The following is a 17,722-nucleotide window of genomic DNA, read 5'->3' on the forward strand; positions in this document are numbered from 1 at the left end:
CGGGATTCGAACCAACCACCTTAGGTCCTGGATCGGCTGCTTGCAAGGCAAACACCGCTGTGCTATCTCTCCGGGCCTGGCCCAAACTTTTTTAAAAATAATAACAACAACATGGGCCGGAGAGATAGCATGGAGGTAAGGCGTTTGCCTTTCATGCAGAAAGACGGTGGTTCGAGTCCCGGCATCCCATATAGTCCCCCGAGCCTGCCAGGAACGATTTCTGAGTGTAGAGCCAGGAGTGACCCCTGAGTGCTGTCGGGTGTGACCCAAAAAACCAACAAACCAAAAATAAATAAATAAATAAAATGACAACAACAACAACAAAGCAGGACTCTAAAATGACTACACTTTCCAAATGCCACCCAGTTAACATGAAAATATAACTGCAACCTACCCAATTTTGTCCCCTCTGTGTAGTAATACCTAAGAAAAGGGCGGTTGCTTTGTTTTGTTTTCTTTGCCTATTTTCTTCAAATCCTTAGACAAATGAAGCTACTCAGAAATAATAGCATTAGAGGGTAATGGTCGCCCCTCTGCACCTTTCTGACATCTCCTCAACTGTCACCTTCAGCAAGAACTCCCCTTAAAAATCCTCTCAAGTATTCAATGGCGTTTCCAGACCATGTGGGGCTGGAAACGCATCTATGGGACAGATGAACCAGTGTGTCTTGGCCACCCCAGCTAGGATTACAAGGCCTGTCTCTGGACGGGGACTTTGAAATTTTAGCACAAGCAGCTAAGAACGTTCAGGTTAAAAGAGCAGACCTGTGGGTCTTTCTCAGGCCAAGAGTTCTCAGGCGTGGAGCAAGACAAAATTTCAAGCATTAGATTCAAGACTCAAGTGTCCTGAGGGGGGAGGAGACACAGACTTCTAAACCTTGCAGTAAACAAGTCAGTTAAAAGTGTAACTCTAGGGGCCAGAGAGATAGCATGGAGGTAAGGCGTTTGCCTTTCATGCAGGAGGTCATCAGTTCGAATCCCAGCGTCCCATATGGTCCCCCTTGCCTGCCAGGAGCAATTTCTGAGCCTGGAGCCAGGAATAACCCCTGAGCACTGCCGGGTGTGATCCAAAAACCACACACACACACACACACACACACACACACACACACACACACACACACACACACACACACACACACACACACACGTGTAACTCTAGGGCCCGGAGAGATAGCACAGCACAGCGGCATTTGCCAGGAGCAATTTCTGAGCCTGGAGCCAGGAATAACCCCTGAGCACTGCCGGGTGTGACCCAAAAACCACACACACACACACACACACACACACACACACACACACACACACACACACACACACACGTGTAACTCTAGGGCCCGGAGAGATAGCACAGCACAGCGGCATTTGCCTTGCAAGCAGCTGATCCAGGACCAAAGGTGGTTGGTTCGAATCCCAGTGTCCCATATGGTCCCCCGTGCCTGCCAGGAGCTATTTCTGAGCAGACAGCCAGGAGTAACCCCTGAGCAACGCTGGGTGTGGCCCAAAAAACAAACAAACAAAAAAAAAAGTGTAACTCTAGGGCTGGAGAGAGAGAATGGAGGTAAGGCGTTTGCCTTGTGTGCAAAAGGATTGTGGTTCGAATCCCGGCATCCCATAAGGTTCCCCCAGGCCTGCCAGGAGTGATTTCTGAGCATAGAGCCAGGAGTAACCCCTGAGCACTGCCGGGTGTGACCCAAATAAACAAAAACAAAAAACAAAAGTGTAACTCTAGGGGCTGGAATGATAGTACAGCAGTAGGGCGTTTGCCTTGCGTGTAGATGGCTGGGTTCGATTCCTGGCATCCAAAATGATCCTCCGTGCCTGCCAGGAGCAATTTCTGAGTGCAGAGCTTGGAGTAATCCCTGAGCACTGCTAGGTATGACCCCAAAACCAAAGAAAAACTAAAAGTATAACTTGAAGAGGCCGGAACAATAGCACAGCAGGGAGGGAGTTTGACTGGTATGTAGCTGACCAGGGTTCATTCCCGGCATCCCAACTGGTCCCCCAAGCACTGCCAGGAATGAACTCTGAGCATAGAGCCAGGACTAACCCCTGAGCACCACCAGGGCACCACCAGGTGTGGCCCAAAGAAACCAAAAAACAAATAAGTCTTAAAATATACATATATAGGGCCAGAGAATTAGCATGGAGGTAATAGAGCCAGGAGTAACCCGAGTGCTGCAGGGTGTGACCCAAATACAAAAAAACAAAAACAAACAAACAAAAAAAAAACAACCCTGGGGTTGGAGAGATAGCATGGAGGTAAGGCGTTTGCCTTTCATGCAGAAGGACTGTGGTTCTAATCCCGGCACCCCATATGGTCCCCTGAGGCTGCCAGGAGCGATTTTTGAGCGTAGAGCCAGGAGTAACCCCTGAGCACTGCCGGGTGTGAACCCCCCCCCAAAAAAAAACCCCAAAATATACATATATAAATTCAAATATATATAAATATATTTATATATGTAAATTTTAAAGTCACCCAAACCATTATCTCCAAATATCACTAAGAAAGCTGGGGCCGGAGAGATAGCACAGTGGTAGGGCATTTGCCTTGTAGGCAGCCGACCCAGGACAAATGGTGGTTTGAATCCCAGCATCCCAAATGGTCCCCCGAATCTGCCAGGAGCTATTTCTGGGCAAAGAGCCAGGAGTAACCCCTGAGCACTGCAGGTGTGACCCTAACACCAAACATCAACAAGAAGAAAGCCCTCAGCCACCTGTGAGTCAACTAAATAAAATTTCTAATCTACCTTATGTCAAATCTGAGTCACAGTTTCAGGACTCAACAGCCCTCAATATAGAAATTTCTCATGGGCAGTGCTGGGCAGAGGCCCATTTATACAAAGCAGCATATAGAAATATATATAATTATTTTTCCTCCAATGTTTCGCACCATCTCCAAGTGGTGCTCAGGAACCACAGTGGTGCTGGGACCGTGAAGCCTGTTCTCTCTCCAGCCTCTGGAAGGTTCAAACTTTCGGAACAGACAGTCTCAGGAAAGGAGAAAAACCCACTTCTGGAAAGGACTGAGTTGAGAGGAATGTGAGAAAAGCCCAATTCCAGCCCAATGCCCCCCACCAGAGACGAACCCGAAATGAAGGCTGAGCATGGATCCGGCCTCTCGACTTGGCCCAAACCAGGGAAGAAATCAGGTGATTTTGAGCTGATGATAAGCAGCCAACAGTCCCCACATCTGAAGCCTCAACAGTTTGTAAAAGGAGGTCCATCTGGGCCCTAAACTTCCAAGGTCCCGGGCAATCAGGCCTTCTCTGCCTGTTCATTGGAAGTACTTGGGAGATTGCCAGGCAGATGGGCGCCCGGTTTTTGTTATTTTGATTGTCATTAAGTGCTACTGTAGAGCTGAAATAAAAAACTACTCCTCTATTCCTAACAACAAGAGAATGCTGCTGGAAGATGTGCCACCCTGTCAAGAGGGTGCAGGGGACCATGGGAAAGGGGGAGACCGGTGGACACCCAAAGAGAAACGCACTCACTGACAGATTCCCCAGTCTCTGTAATCAATGTGCCAACAGCTGATGGTGCTTCGGGCTGCTGAGTCACTAACCAAACGAAGAGCCTGACCCGAACTTTCCAATTTCCTCTTTTAGATCTAGGGGGGTGTGGGGGGCAAACACATCCCTCTGGCAAAGAGAATAAGAAAGCGCAGAAAGAAGGCACAAAAGCAACACCACCAAGGAACCTGCAGACTTCAATTCAGCTTGGAGAAAGTCAGGGGTTAAAATAGTTCCCAGCACTAGAAGGAGCTCTCAGGCCAGGAGAGAAGAAGGTTCTAGAAAGAAGATGGGTGAGCAGCAACTATCTAGCAGGTGCTCATGATTCCTCCCACACCACCGAGTCCTTCTCTGAGACATTCCTTTCATCGTTAATAATTGGCAAAGGCACTGCCCCCAGTTAAAACCCTATCTGCTCCATCAGCCAGATTACAGCTTTTGACATTCTCCACGCCACAGACCAGGTTCTAACCAGTCACCCTATAATTAATAAATGGTCCCCCTCAGCCATCTAGTTACAGATTAACGTCTTAGCCTATCACTCAGAAGCAGGGCTGGGCCCATTTCATTGCTCCCCAAGCTTCCTGTCATCCTCGATTGGGCTGGGAAGAAATCTGAGCTTTTCTTCCCGTATGAATACTTGGGTGGCTTTCAAACTTAGGAGGGGAAAAAAAAGGAACAGAAAAAAAGTTTTTCCTATTTAACGAAGTCAGTCACAATAGAGGATTAAAAACAAAAACAAAATTCAGCTGTGGCTGGTTACCGAGCTTTCTGGCCCCACAACGGCTTTTCCAGGATGACCCCAATACAAGGGAGAGGATGTGAAAAACCACCTTCTTGGACCAACCTCAAGTGGGGAACCAACCCCGAAACAGGGCAGTCCCCCAGCTGCAAGGACTGAGCTGGCTAGAGCTAGCAGTCGAGCCACTGTACCCCCAATAAGGGTGTGAGATGGGGTGAAGAGGTGAGCTAGGAACCCCCACCCAAATCAAAGGGCTTTTTTAGGGCTTCGATGCTACCAGTATAAACATGCTCAGGCCGATCAAAGTTACCAGAAAAGGCACATTCGGGTCATCGGAAGGGCTCTGGACAAACCCCATGTATTTGCAGGATGTGGGGCTCTGGCACCTCCAGTCCCCCAAAAAACACCACTGGTACCAGTGAGTGGTATGTCAAGGCACACTGTACTGTCCCTATGGGACATGCGTGCTCCTGACTAGTCAGCAGGCTGGCCAGTGGACCTCTCACTTCATCCACCCTTTCTTACTGAAGGCCCTGTGACCCCACTATCCTTGTTTCAAACCAGCAACCCTAGACAGGAATTCTAGACTTTCAGAAGGGCTGAACCTTCCATGGTAGGGTCCTTGTGGCCCGATCACCCCCAGAGCTGACCACCAAGGCCTGGAGGGGGGAGGGAGAGACCGCAGAGACTCCCCAGATCTCATTACAGAAGGGAGGATAGGTGGGAGAGACGGACAGACATCACATTCACACACACACACACACACACACACACACACACACACACACACACACACACGAGACGGACACTCACGACACACACACACACACACACACACACACACACACACAGCTACACACACAGCCACACTCTAAGGGGCCTTCAAACTCCCACCACCTGGCAGGTGTGAGTTTCCTAATTGGAAGGAAAATCTGATCTGGTCAAGTCCTGGGGGACCCCCCCACCCCCACCCATCTCCAGTAAATCTCCTCCCCTCCCTTTTCTCCGGGTGAAAATGAGGCCAAACAGCAAGAAAACAACATTTTTCTCTTCTCTCTCTTTTTTTTTTACCACCAAAACCAACATTTTTCTCCGCCTTGGACAGGCGAATACCAACACCCTCAACACATGAATCCAGGTCCTGAGTGTGTGTGTGTGTGTGTGTGTGTGTGTGTGTGTGTGATTACTGGTCCTGTGTGTGTGTGTGAGATTACTGGTCGTGTGTGTGTGTGTGTGTGTGTGTGTGTGTGTGTGTGTGTGTGTGAGAGAGAGAGAGAGAGAGAGATTACTGGTTCTGTGTGTGTGTGTGAGATTAAGGTCCTGTGTGTGTGTGATTGCAGGTCCTGTGTGTGTGTGTGAGATTGCAGGTCCTGTGTGTGTGTATATGTGTGTGATTGCAGGTTCTGTGTGTGTGTGTGTGTGATTGCAGGCCCTGGGTGTGTGTGTGTGTGTGTGTGAGATTGCAGGTCCTGTGTGTGTGTATATGTGTGTGATTGCAGGTCGTGTGTGTGTGTGTGTGTGTGTGTGTGTGTAAGAAACAGACAGCAAAGGAGGGTGTCTTCACGCTCCCTGTCAAACGACACCACACATAGTGTATGTGTGTGTGTGTAAGAAACAGACAGCGGGGGCGTCTCCATGACCCCCCCAAAACAGTTTGGAATCCTGCTTAGTTAGGCCTGCCCCTGCTCCTCCTACCACTGGGCCTCCCAACCGTCTGGAGGGGAGGTCTGGGAGGGGATGGGATGGGGGTGCGGAGACACCAATACCCGCTCGCCCAGACCTGGGGTCTGACCTTGGGGGGGGGCACGACATGGAGAGGGGGAGGGAACGAAACCTCCCTTCGACACCCGAAAACCTCCTCCCATCCCCCCACCCTCTGTCCCTTCCGATCGGATCCCAGTGGGGCCTTGGGGGGGGTCGCGCCGGGGTCCCCCCACTCGGCACCCCTGCCGGGCCGGAGCCCCCCAAGTCCGCCCCCCGGCGATCGGTCCCACCTGGGGCGGAGGCGCTCGCTCATGGCAGCGGGTGGCGGGGTGGGGCGACGCGGCGGCGCCCCAAGACTCCGGCTCCGGGAGGCGACGACGGGCGCGGGCTGGGGGCGGCCGCCACGCCCACCCCGTCGGGCCTTGACGCCGGCCGCCGCTCGGGTGGACGACGCCGCCGGCGCGGAGTGACCCTCGGGGGGACCCGTAGCCCCGCCGCGACTTCCGGCGTCTCCTCTTCTTCCTCCTCCTCCGCGCCCCCCCATGGCGCCGCCGGTGACAGGCCCCGCCCACTCGCGGCTGCGCAGTGGCGACGCCCCGCCCACGGGGCCTCCCTCGCTTTCTTTTACGGCGGGCGGCGCGACGCGAAGCTCCAGGAAGGAAGGACCTCAGCAGAGGGTGGCCTCGGCTTTCGCCTGTTTCCGGGGAGCGCGGTTTGATGACGGGGACTCGGAACCGGGGTGTAAAAAAAAATCAAACCAATGACGTCATAATCCTGAGGTGCCACTCTGGGACTGGACGCTTTGTGAGGTAGCCGGGATTGTGTGCTTTTGTCACGGAGGTGCCTCAGGCAGTGGCGCAGACGGCCAGCCGCGGGGGCCGGAAATTACAGTCACGTGGTCCCGGTGGCCCGGATTTCCGGGTCGTGCAGAGGTGAGGCTGCGGCATGTGCAAGGCAGCAGGGAGATGCAACTTGGAGGAGGGCGGCCGGGAAGGGAGAAGAGGGCGTTGGGGTGGGTGCATCTGACTTCAGGCTCCCTGCTCCCTGCATTTTGGGGGGGGTGCAGGGCATGCTGTCGTGGCTCCCTGCATTTTGAGGGACACGGGGCATGCTGTCGTGGCTCCCCCCTTTTGCAGCCTTGCAGGGGAGCTGTCAGGTGGGTGCATTTGTCTCCAAACTCCCTGCATTTGGGGTGTTAAGTCCAGGAAAATGATGCGCCGTTCAAAGACACCAAGACCACAGTCTCATGCAAAAGCAGGGGGTTTATTTTCGTACAAGCATATGCAGGGGCTGTGCTAGAATCCAGCATAAGCCAGAAACTGCCAGCCCCCAGCCATGAGCTTACAAGCTGTATATAGCATTTCAAACAATAGAAAGTTACAGTAGATTTGCTTTAGGAAGTCCATGACATCTGGCATTTGCTCCATCACATTTTTGCAAGGTTCAGGTGCAAGCTTACAGGGTTAACACGACCAGGTTAAAACCATTTAGGAACAGAAAGAAAGTTACACTGGAACTGGGTCTACAAGTTCCCAGAATTGTGAAGGGGGTAGGTGATCAGGGCAGTCAGGAAACTCAGGGGAAACTTTTCCTTTACAGGGGGATGCAGGACATGCAGTTGTGGCTCCCCTTTCTGCAGCCTTGCCGGGAGCTGCTAGGTGGGTGCATTTGGCTCCAGGCTTCCTGCTCCCTGCATTTCGGTGGACGCAGGGCATGCAGTCGTGGCTCGCCCTTTTTGCAGCCTTGCAGGGGTGCTGCCCTGGGCTAACGATTTAGGTTTGCAGGAGGCTCAGCCCGATGCCCCCCGCTCCTCCAATCATGCAGGCTGTCTCCCTGGTTCTTGGCTTTTCTTGCGACTTGCACAGAAGCAGTACCCAATCCTTTTGCACCAAGCATGGAGAACCCCAAATTTACCATCTTATAAACTCCGGTAAGAAAAGCAGAACCGGGAGCTAGGGGAAGAGACCGAGCAGCCCGGGAAAGTGCTTGCTTTGCATCCACCCGATTGACCCTGGTTGTATTCCCCGGCCACCCCATAGGGTGCCCTGAGCTCTGCCAGGTCAGTGGCGAAAGGGTCCCCAATCCAGTAAGGAAGCATATCAAGCCGATTAGGCAGACGTTTCCAGGTAGGCACAGGGAGATCTTGACAGGTAAAGGTGGCCTTGGAGAATTGGCTAGGCACGCGCGCTGCTGGTCTAGCCCTTGGCTCGTGAACTGGGTGGTGTCAGGTACAGAAACGGCCCTCGGGGTGACGTTTGTTATAATGTTGACGAGAAACCCCCAAGGAAAATAATTTGTGTGAGGTCCGTTGATAGGAAACTTAATCTGCCCGACTTCATGGGAGATCCCGTGAGTGAGCTGGTTGATTTCAAAATGGATTTAATAGGATTTTTCCCTTGGTAAATGCATTTAGGGACTCACATTTTGACAGTCTATATGCGGTGTCAAAAGATATGCCCAGGGGCCGGTGCGGTGGCGCAAGGGGTAAGGCATCTGTCTGCCTTGCCTGTGCTAGCCTAGGACGGACCATGGTTCCATCCCCAGCGTCCCATATGGTCCCCCAAGCCAGGAGCGATTTCTGAGCGTATAGCCAGGAGTAACCCCTGAGCATCATCGGCTGTGGCTCCAAAAACAAAACAAAACAAAACAAAAAGATATTTCCAGGGCCAAAGTGATAGCACAGTGATGGGGCATTTGCCTTGCATGGGGCCCACCTGGGACTAACCCAGGTTTGATTCCCGGCATCCCATATGGTCCCCCGAGCCTGCCAGGAATGATTTCTGAATGCAGAGCCAGGAGTAACCCTTGAGTGCCACTGGGTGTGCCCTACCCCCCAAAAAAAAGATTCTCAGTGAAGGGGCTGTAAAAATGATAGCATTTGCACAATTATGTCTAGAGAAAATTCATTCACGACATAACTCAGGCCAGGGTGAGCTGGGTTTTAGGACTGTATTTAGGTTCAAGCAAGGTAAACATGGACTTTCTCAAAAGGATAAGAAATGTAAAAGGAGGAAGTAAGTTTGAGCTGAACTTTGGAGTTAAAGACTACTTCTTCCTGACTTGGGGTATGAACAAAATGATGTAGCTGGTATAATTTTCCTTATGGTTGTGTTAAATATATTTCATAAAGGTGTCAAATGGTGCAAATTTGCTAATAATTCCAATTGTCCAATTGGATAATTCCAATTGTCCAATTGGACAATTCCATTGTCCAATAAACTTTAAGTAAAAATGGGGCCCATGTGTCATCTATGTACAAATTGTCTATGCCTCATATGCCTTTACACATAAGTGTACTTGTGTGCACATGCATCTTCTACTTATATATTTAATGGTAGCAGAATTTTATTTTTTTCATGCTAAGGAAGCATGTTCTAGTATTTTCTGCTTACCCCGTGAGTCGCCTTCTGCATATCATTTAGGAAAATACCCAACAACCCTTTAAATTTAACCTGACCTGACTTTTTATTCTTCGCCATGCTTTATTGAAATGTATAAGGGGTTTTCAAAATATATTTATATTCTTAGAGAGCTTGTTGATCTGCTGTAATGTTCATCCCCATATTCTCTTCTGACTGGTGATTTGAACATTTTATTTTGTCCATTAGCCATTGTTTTTTGTTTGTTTGTTTGTTTTTGTTTTTCGGTCACACCCTGTTACTCCTGACTAAGCACTCAGAAATCGCTCCTGGCTTGGTGGACTTAAGGGACACTGGGGAATCAAACCGTGGTTCGCCTGAGGCTAGTGCACGCAAGGCCGACTGAGGCCTTATGCCCAGTGCCACCACTCTGGCCCCCCATTAGCCATTGTTAATTAAATAGACTGAAATTTGGAGGGCTGGCTTGCCTAGTGATAAGGAATGCTGGGGGCGAAAAATAGACATCAATTGTATTTGGTAATGATTGCTTTCTAGAAGATCTCTTTTTTGGGTGTGGGCTACACCCGGCAGCAAAGGATTAGTCGCTCAGAAATCGCTCCTGGCAGTCTGGGGGGACCTTATGGGATGTCAGGTCAAACCGAGTTCATCCCAGGTCAGCAGTTTGCAAGGCAAACGCCCTACCACTGTGCTATCACTCCAGCCCTGTAGAAGACCTCTTAATATAAAACACAGAGCCAGAACTCTTTTTGATTGCTGTAAGAACAAAGGGTACATCAGACCATTTTAAATTCCCTTTAGTTTCAATTTTTTCCAAGTGAGTCTATATTTGATAGATAAATAGTGGCATTGACTTTTTTTTACTCCATACCTGCCGTAATTCCACATTTTTCCTTTTTTAGGATTAGGACGGCGCTCTTCCACACAGAATGGAAGAATGTCCATATTGCAAGAAGCCATTCAAGCGGTTAAAGTCCCATTTGCCGCACTGTAAGGGCATCAAACCGGCTGGACACGAGGACCAGAAAGCGCTTCAGTCCAAGTCAGCGGCTCTGGTGGGTGCCAAAAAACCAAAACGAGCCGCCCAAGATGGTTCTGAGCAGAGAGCAGGGGTGGCGGGGAAACATCCAGAGGTCATGGGGGAAAAACCGGAACGACCACCCCAACGTTTTCCTCTGCAAGACGCAGGAAGATCAGGGACCACCGGAGCAGCAGATGGAGACACGAGGAAGCGAATCCAAATTTCCTTTCGAGCAATTGAAAATCTTGAGCCCAAGGAGGCTGTGCAGGAAGAGGCTCTGGCCCTGCTGGAAAGATGGGAGGACGCTGGCGCCTCCCCAGGGAAGGCCACCAAGATTGAGCCTAAATCAGAGCGCAGGGGGCTTGAGCCCTCAAAACCCAAAGCCGCTTTAGCCCGTGTGCCCGTGGCACCTTCTTTGTCAGTTCCAGAGAGAAAGTCCTCCTCGACAGTAGCTAAGAACATACAAGCCATTTCGACCTGTTTTGGGCTGGACCCAATGGATCTCCCTGGACCTAAGCTTCCAGAAAAAGCTCTCCGGGTCCCAAGTGGTGGGACACTCCCTCGTGACACTTCCTCGAATCTCAGCCACAGGGGTCCCAGCGTCACAAGCCACCAGAGCGAGACCAGGGCTCGAGTCTCAGATGTGCTCCTGGGTGTGACAGGCTTGGCAGGGTCAGCGGGTCTTAATCTGCAGGAGAACCCCATAAAAATGCAAGTCAGGGGCCCACCACCTCCCCTTGGCGAAGGGGCCCGGGAGAGCCTGGCGGTGGCATTGGCTACTTCATGTGACCACTCAAGGAAAAACCCACCTCACGTGGCAGTCCCAGGACAGACGCCCCAAGAGGCAGGTCACAGCGTCAGTTTGTCACCGCTTCCAACGGGGCTGCCTTGCAGTGAGCTGCGGGTGGGCTCACAGGCCTCTGCTCCAAGCCTGGTTGCTCTGGCCATGAACTTTGTCTCAGTGGAGAAAACTGACACCCACCTTCCTCTGGCTGACCCTGAGCTCCAGGCCTCGCCACTGAGTCAGCTGCCAGGTTCTGGGGAGCCCTCCCTGGATGCTTGGCACAAAACCACGACACTCCCAGGGGGACTGCTGACCTCGCAGCCAGCCCAGCTTCCCTCTGTGCAGAGCCCCCCAGCCGCACTGGGCCTACAGTGGCTCCCTGAGCTGTACCCCGCCTACCTGGGGCTCGGTATGTGCCCCGGGAAACTGCAGTATTGGGACTTGGTGGCCCTCAAGCCGCACCTCGTCATTCCGCAGGGAGAGAGCCGCTCACAAGGTAGGTGTGTGACTTGGAAGTTTCCCCGAGCCCCTATCTTGGACAAATTGCCACTTGAGACATAGCGTCAGGTTACTGCCAGCGTGTGTCAGGTAGAGTCTAGCAGGGAAGGTTCCTGCTTCCTCGAAGCCCACCTGGGTTTCATTCCTGGCACCACATAGGTTCCTCCAGCCTTGAGTGAGGCCATGAGCATTGCTGGGTGGGACCCACAAATTCAAATCAAAACAACTCATTTTTTTTTTCTCCTTGAGCTGTTTCAGACCTGGGTGTTTCAGGGAGTCTGGGTGGACCTAACTGGTTTGGCCAAAAAAAAAAAAAAAAGTGGCTGCTTTCTCCCTAGAATGTGATTTTTCTCCACCCCTGACAGCAATATCAGTGGGATCCTGACATAGGGAAGGAAGGGGTCTGGTGGCAGGTGCCTGAGGGTGGGGGGGGGGGAGGCTCCAGTGCCCTCTTCATGGTCTTCAGGGTCTGAGCCACACTCACAGACCAGCGCAAAGAAGGGCCTGACATAGTTTTGTTCTGTCCCCAAGTTTTATTTGGGGAGTGGCACAGGATAAGAACTCTGGAGGCTCAGGAGGGGGGCCCGGGGTGCTGGGAGATGGGAGATGGGGAAGGTCGAAGACAGGCATTGAGGGTATAGGAGTGGAGTACATGTTCTTGCCCTGGAACTCCTGGGTCCTGAGAGTGGTGCCTTCGGGGACAGTCTTGGCTGCTGAGAGCAACCCTCAGTGGGACTGGGCTAGGGAGAGTGGCCCTGAGGTTAGAAGTGGACTGGGGGTAGGAGGTGTCCGCATTCCTGAGGGACTGGAGGCCTCCAAGACAGCCAGCCACGCATTTGTCTGGCTGCAATAGCTTTTATTTTATTTGGGTTTTGGGCCACACCCTGGGCAATCAGAGGTTATTCCTGGCTCTTCGGCTCAGAAATTGCTCCTGGTAGGCTCAGGGGACTCTATGGGATGCTGGGAATTTAACCCCGGTCTTCCTAGGTCAGCCACGTGCAAGGTAAATGCCCCTACCTACCGCTCTGCTATTCCTCTGTCCCTGTTTTTATTTTATTTTGTTTGTTTGTTTTGGGCCACACCGTGTGGTGCTCAGAGGTTCCTCCTGATAGTGCTCAGAAATCACTCCTGGCAGGTTCGGGATCTCTGTGGGATGCCGGGGATCAAACCCAGGTCAGCTCCGGTTAGGGCTTCAGTTAGGCCGGGCTTCATTGATGGCACCTCTCAGGCTCTGCCCAGCTCTTCTGGACTCTTTTGGAGATTCGTTTTTGTTTTTAACAAAACTGCAGGCGGCAGTAGGGGTTGAACCCAGGGCCTACTGCTTGCCAGCTGTATTCCATCCAATCCCTCCACCCCCCTTGTGTTTCCTGCCCATTTTCTTTGTTTGTTTGTTTTGTTTTTTGTTTTGGGGCCATACCCGGCGTTGCTCAGGGGTTACTCCTGGCTGTCTGCTCAGAAGTAGCCCCTAGTGGGCCTGGAGAGATAGCACAGTGGCGATCCATGACCAAAGGTGGTTGGTTCGAATCCCGGTGTCCCATATGGTCCCCCGTGCCTGCCAGGAGCTATTTCTGAGCAGACAGCCAGGAGTCACCCCTGAGCAACACTGGGTGTGGCCCCCCCCCCAAAAAAAAATTGCTCCTGGCAGGCACGGGGGACCATATGGGACACCGGTATTCGAACCAACCACCTTTGGTCCTGGATCGGCTGCTTGCAAGGCAAACGCTGCTGTGCTATCTCTCTGGGCCCCTCCTGCCCATTTTCTTCCTTGGGACTGAGTGGGGGAGGCTTCTGTGGGACCAGCCTCTGGGAGCAGATCTACATATCTGAGGCCTTGGTATGCTATTGGGATAAGGCAGCTTGTGAGTGCTCCTGGATGCAGGATGCACTCCTGGATTCAAGACTGATGGGGTCACCCAGAGAGGCTGGTGCTTCTAGGGGGGGGGTCCCTGGGGCAGGGCTTATTAGTCAGGGATAAGAATGAAGTCCCTAAGCCAGGATCCCGCTTGTAGGGTTGGTACCATGAGTGTGCTTTGTGTGTGGGGAAACTGGGTTCAGTTTTGTTGTTGTTTAGTTTTTGGACCACACCTGGAAATGCTCAGGTGTTACTCCAGGCTCTGCGCTCAGAAATCGCTCCTGGCAGGCACAAGGGAGCATACGGGTTGCTGAGAATTGAATCCCTGTCTCTCCTTGGTTGGCCGTGTGCAAAGCAAACTTTACTGCTATGTTATCTCTTCAGCCGCCAAGGTTAGTGTTTTTGTTTTATTTTGGGCCACACCCTGTGACGGTTAGGGGTTATTCCTTCCTAGCTATGCGCTCAGAAATCCCATAGACCGCAGCTGGGAGTGGCCCCAAAACACAGAACCAGCCAGGAGTAGCCCCTGAGCACCCTCAGGCATGGCCCCAAAATAGAACCAACGTCTAGCATGCCTTAAAAACCATCCTGGGAAGGAGGGGGCTGGAGCAATAAATAGCACAGAGCTTCTTTTGTTTTGTTTTTGTTTGTTTGTTTTTTGCCTGCATACCACTGACCTGGATTTAATTCCTGGCATCCCATATGTGTCCCCGAACCTACCAAGAGTATCCTGAGCCATGAGTAACCCCTGAGCATCGTCACTTGGTGTAGCCCAAAATACAAATCCTTGGGAGGTTCAGAAAAAGGATTTTCATGGGCTAATGCTCGAGGTCACTTCCCTCTAAGGATAATCTGGGAAGGTGGAGACTTAAGTCTCTATAGAGCCTTGCCCTCACCAATGTCTACTGGCTTCAGCAGTGTAAGTGGGTTCCCCAGTTCAGGGGGGGGGGGGAGCCTGTCTTGGTACCTGGAGTCTTGGCACTTTTAACAGGCACTTGACTGAGCTTTGGCAGAATTAAAGATGCCCTTGGTTTGGGGGAACGCATAGTGTAAAGGAGTCGGAGTCTTTGGGATAATTTGTCCTTTCCTTCCCCTGGGCCTACTTTCAAAGTGATTCCAGGGCCTGGACCAAGACCTGGACCCTGCTTGTGTCCTGAGGGCAGAGAAGGGAACTTTGTTTCTTTCCTTTATTTATTTATTTATTTATTTATTTATTTATTTATTTATTTATTTATTTTTGGTTTTTGGGCTCAGTGGTTACTCCTGGCTATGCGCTCATAAATCGCTCCTGGCTTGAAGGACCTAATGGGATGCCAGGGAATTGATTGAACTGGGGTCCATCTTAGGTCAGCCGCATGCAAGGCAAATGCCCTACCACTGTGCCACCGCCCTGGCCCATAAGAAGGGAACTTTCTGGGGCATTTTCTGCAGAGCTGCCCTGGGTAAGACAGTGCCCGCCATCAGGGCACCCACCAATTACAGAAAGTAAATGGGGAGACAAGGCGATGGGGCGATAGTACAGCAGGGAGGGCTCTTGCCATGCACGCAGTGGACCCAGGTTCAATCCTTGGCCCTGGGGATGATCTAGCCTGTCTTCATCCCCTGGTGTCCCGGCTGAGACCAGAGGAAGTGACAAGGCCTCAGACTTCCGTTCCCATCTCCCTTGAGTTCCTGGATTGAGTGTGAGAGCTGGGCAGCCGGCTCTGGCAGTCATGTAGGCTCCAGCTGGTGCCCACCAGGAAAAGCAAGCCAAGCTGATGTGCAAAAACTATGAGCAAAGAGGATTGTAAACCCCAATTCTACCAAGTTTCAGGGGCTGGAGAGTTCGTGAGGTGGGCAGGGTCGGGGGAGGATCTCTTGCCTTGCACAAGGCCGGTCTCGGTTTTCCTTTGATTATCTCTGGCAGCCCATAAGGTTCCCCCCACCTCAAGCACAGAGCCAGGAGTCAGCCTTGAGAAGGGGCCTTTGCCCCCTGCGCTGGGCAGCCCCTTGCCGCTCCCTGGCGCCGACAGTGGGGCCCTGCTGTGACTGTCCTTGACCTGTGACCGTGGCTTCTCTTTGGGAACAGTCGCTCCACAGTGGGGACGAAGTTCAACTGGTCTAAGGAGCTTGGAACCGGCCAACCTTGTCCCCTCCAACTTCTCCCTCACGAATCTCTTGGCGGCTTTGCAAAAAGGTGAGGCCAGAGTCATTGAGATGGGGGTCCAGGGCCTGATGACTGGGAAGACACTGCAGCTTCCTTTAGCATCACAGTGGCCTTAGAGCAGGGCCAAGGGCGGGGCAACGCCCTCCTGCTGCTCAATTCCCATTGGGGGCTAACTTCATTGACAAACGCTTCATCCAGTCAGAGCTGCCCCCGTTGACTTCCCAAAGTCCTGGAAGTTGGGGGCGTCATTGACTTGGGGATGTTTGACCTGGGGAATGATTCCGAGTTCTTACCTAGAGCGCTAAAGATCGAGGGCTGTGTCTGTCAGAATTTCAACTCCCACGCACCCCTCGGCCCTAACCCCCTCCATCTGTCTGTCCCCGTGTCTCCCCAGGTTGGGTCAGGTGTGGCGCCTCCATGAAGAGCGGCGTGGGCAGCGTCTCCATGCTCTTCACCGGCTACTTCGTCCTCTGCTGTAACTGGAGCTTCAAGCATCTAAGTGAGAACCGCCACCCCTCTCTGCTCTGTGACCTGACTTAGCCCTTGTTTGAGGGGCTCCTGCCTACTGTACCCCTGGGTGGACAAGAGCTCCTTCCTGGGGTCACACACACACACACACACACACACACACACACACACACACACACACACACACTAAGGTTCCCTGCAGTCCACACTGGCCTCTCCCGTGCTCCCAGGCCTGCCGTCTGTAATGCTCCAGGCTGGGCCTCACTGGGCTGCTATACTCAGGGATCAAGCCCAGATTGGACCCTTGCACAGAAATGCTTTATTACTTGCTGTGTTGTTGCTCAAACTTGGGTCTTGCTCTCCTCAAAGTTTGGGGCCTTTTTTTAGGGCAACTTTTTTTGTTTTGTTTTGTTTTTTTGGCCACACCCAGCGATGCTCAGGAGTTACTCCTGGCTGTCTGCTCAGAAATAGCTCCGGCAGGCACAGGGGACCATATGGGACACCGGGATTCGAACCAATCACCTTCGGTCCTGGATTGGCTGCTTGCAAGGCAAACGCTGCTGTGCTATCTCTCCGGGTCCTAGGGCGACTTTTAATCCCCAATTTATTTATTTAATAACTTGTTTTGTTTTGGGGCTACACCCTTCAGCAGCATTCAGGAATCACTCCTAGTAGGCCTGTGAGACCATATGGGATACTGGAAGGTCGAACCCAAGCTGGCCGCATGCAAGGCAAACAGTCTCTGCTGTGCTATTATTCTGGCACCCAAGTACCCAATTACTAACTTTATAGGGCTGAAACCAAGTGACTTTGCACCCCAAAAGCACTCTCGCTCCTCAGTGTAATTGAAGGCTTCTTGCCTTCTTGTCATGTCTTCCTCTAACCGTTGAAGTTACAGGCCCACTAGGACAGGGACTGGCATGGACTCAATCTCACCAGAGGGAAATGTCAGAGCTTCCCTTTGCTTATCTTCCAGGTTGAGAATGATGTCAGTGCCTTGGATGTGACCCCCCAAACAAAACCAAAAAAGTTGAGATTTAGGCTTTCTGATATTTTCCGGGCTGCAGGTGTGAGGCTGCTGCAGGGGGTGGCCCTCTGTCCTCAGGACCGGCCTCTGACCTCCCTGTAGACAGACTGCCCAGAGTCACGATTGTTCTCAGGGTTATAACTGCCTCTCTGCTCCTCCTGTTCTGGAACCCGCTGGGCCCAGGATGGTTTCTTGCATCTTAGAGCTGAGAGAGAGCCAGGTGATGAAATTGAGTTTCTTGTCTGTCCCAAGAGCTGCAGCGCTGGCGAAAGTGAGGGTGACAGGCGACATCGTGGTGACACCCGTGAGAGCCCTGAAGGACATGACCAGGAGAGGAGGAAGGCGGGTGTGAAGAATAAACATGTCGCAATCCCCTCATGTGGAAAATGCCTCTGTGTCTCTGCGGCCGACCAGCTCTTTCATTCTCAGGGATAACTGACAGCCTGAGAGAGGGTCCAGTCCAGAAAGGAGGGTGCTAGCCTTGCACAGGGTTAGTCCGGATTCGATTTCTGGCACCATAGGGTCCCCTAAATCCCTCTTGGAGAGACCCAAGTGCAGAGCCCTGAGTTCTGCTGGTGTAGCCAAAAATAA

The 17,722-nt window shown here is 52.1% G+C and overlaps 2 protein-coding genes across 3 annotated transcripts in view; one reads left to right on the forward strand and one right to left on the reverse strand.

The window, feature by feature from the left end:
- Positions 1 to 6,502, reverse strand: part of FAM104A (family with sequence similarity 104 member A) — a 20,230-nt gene extending 13,728 nt beyond the window's left edge. The window contains exon 1 of the mRNA XM_049769876.1: positions 6,249 to 6,502. Within this exon, the coding sequence (XP_049625833.1) occupies positions 6,249 to 6,502 (254 nt within the window). The remainder of the gene's footprint in view (positions 1 to 6,248) is intronic.
- Positions 6,503 to 7,847: 1,345 nt separating this feature from the next.
- Positions 7,848 to 17,518, forward strand: C1H17orf80 (chromosome 1 C17orf80 homolog). Of its 2 annotated transcripts, XM_049769542.1 has the most exons (6): positions 7,864 to 7,888; positions 8,187 to 8,307; positions 10,238 to 11,636; positions 15,559 to 15,666; positions 16,031 to 16,135; positions 17,384 to 17,518. In XM_049769542.1, exons 3-6 carry the CDS (start codon positions 10,265 to 10,267, stop codon positions 17,404 to 17,406), a joined length of 1,608 nt encoding a protein of 535 aa, XP_049625499.1. In that variant the 5' UTR covers positions 7,864 to 7,888; positions 8,187 to 8,307; positions 10,238 to 10,264; the 3' UTR covers positions 17,407 to 17,518. The 2 variants fall into 2 exon arrangements, 1 of the variants encoding a protein (XP_049625499.1); XR_007493782.1 differs by lacking the exons at positions 8,187 to 8,307; positions 17,384 to 17,518 and adding an exon at positions 16,272 to 16,364 and having other exon boundaries at positions 7,848 to 7,888; positions 16,031 to 16,231.
- Positions 17,519 to 17,722: the final 204 nt, after the last annotated feature.

The sequence above is a fragment of the Suncus etruscus genome, chromosome 1 (assembly GCF_024139225.1).
Source record: "Suncus etruscus isolate mSunEtr1 chromosome 1, mSunEtr1.pri.cur, whole genome shotgun sequence".
In the NCBI taxonomy this organism is placed as follows: domain Eukaryota; kingdom Metazoa; phylum Chordata; class Mammalia; order Eulipotyphla; family Soricidae; genus Suncus; species Suncus etruscus.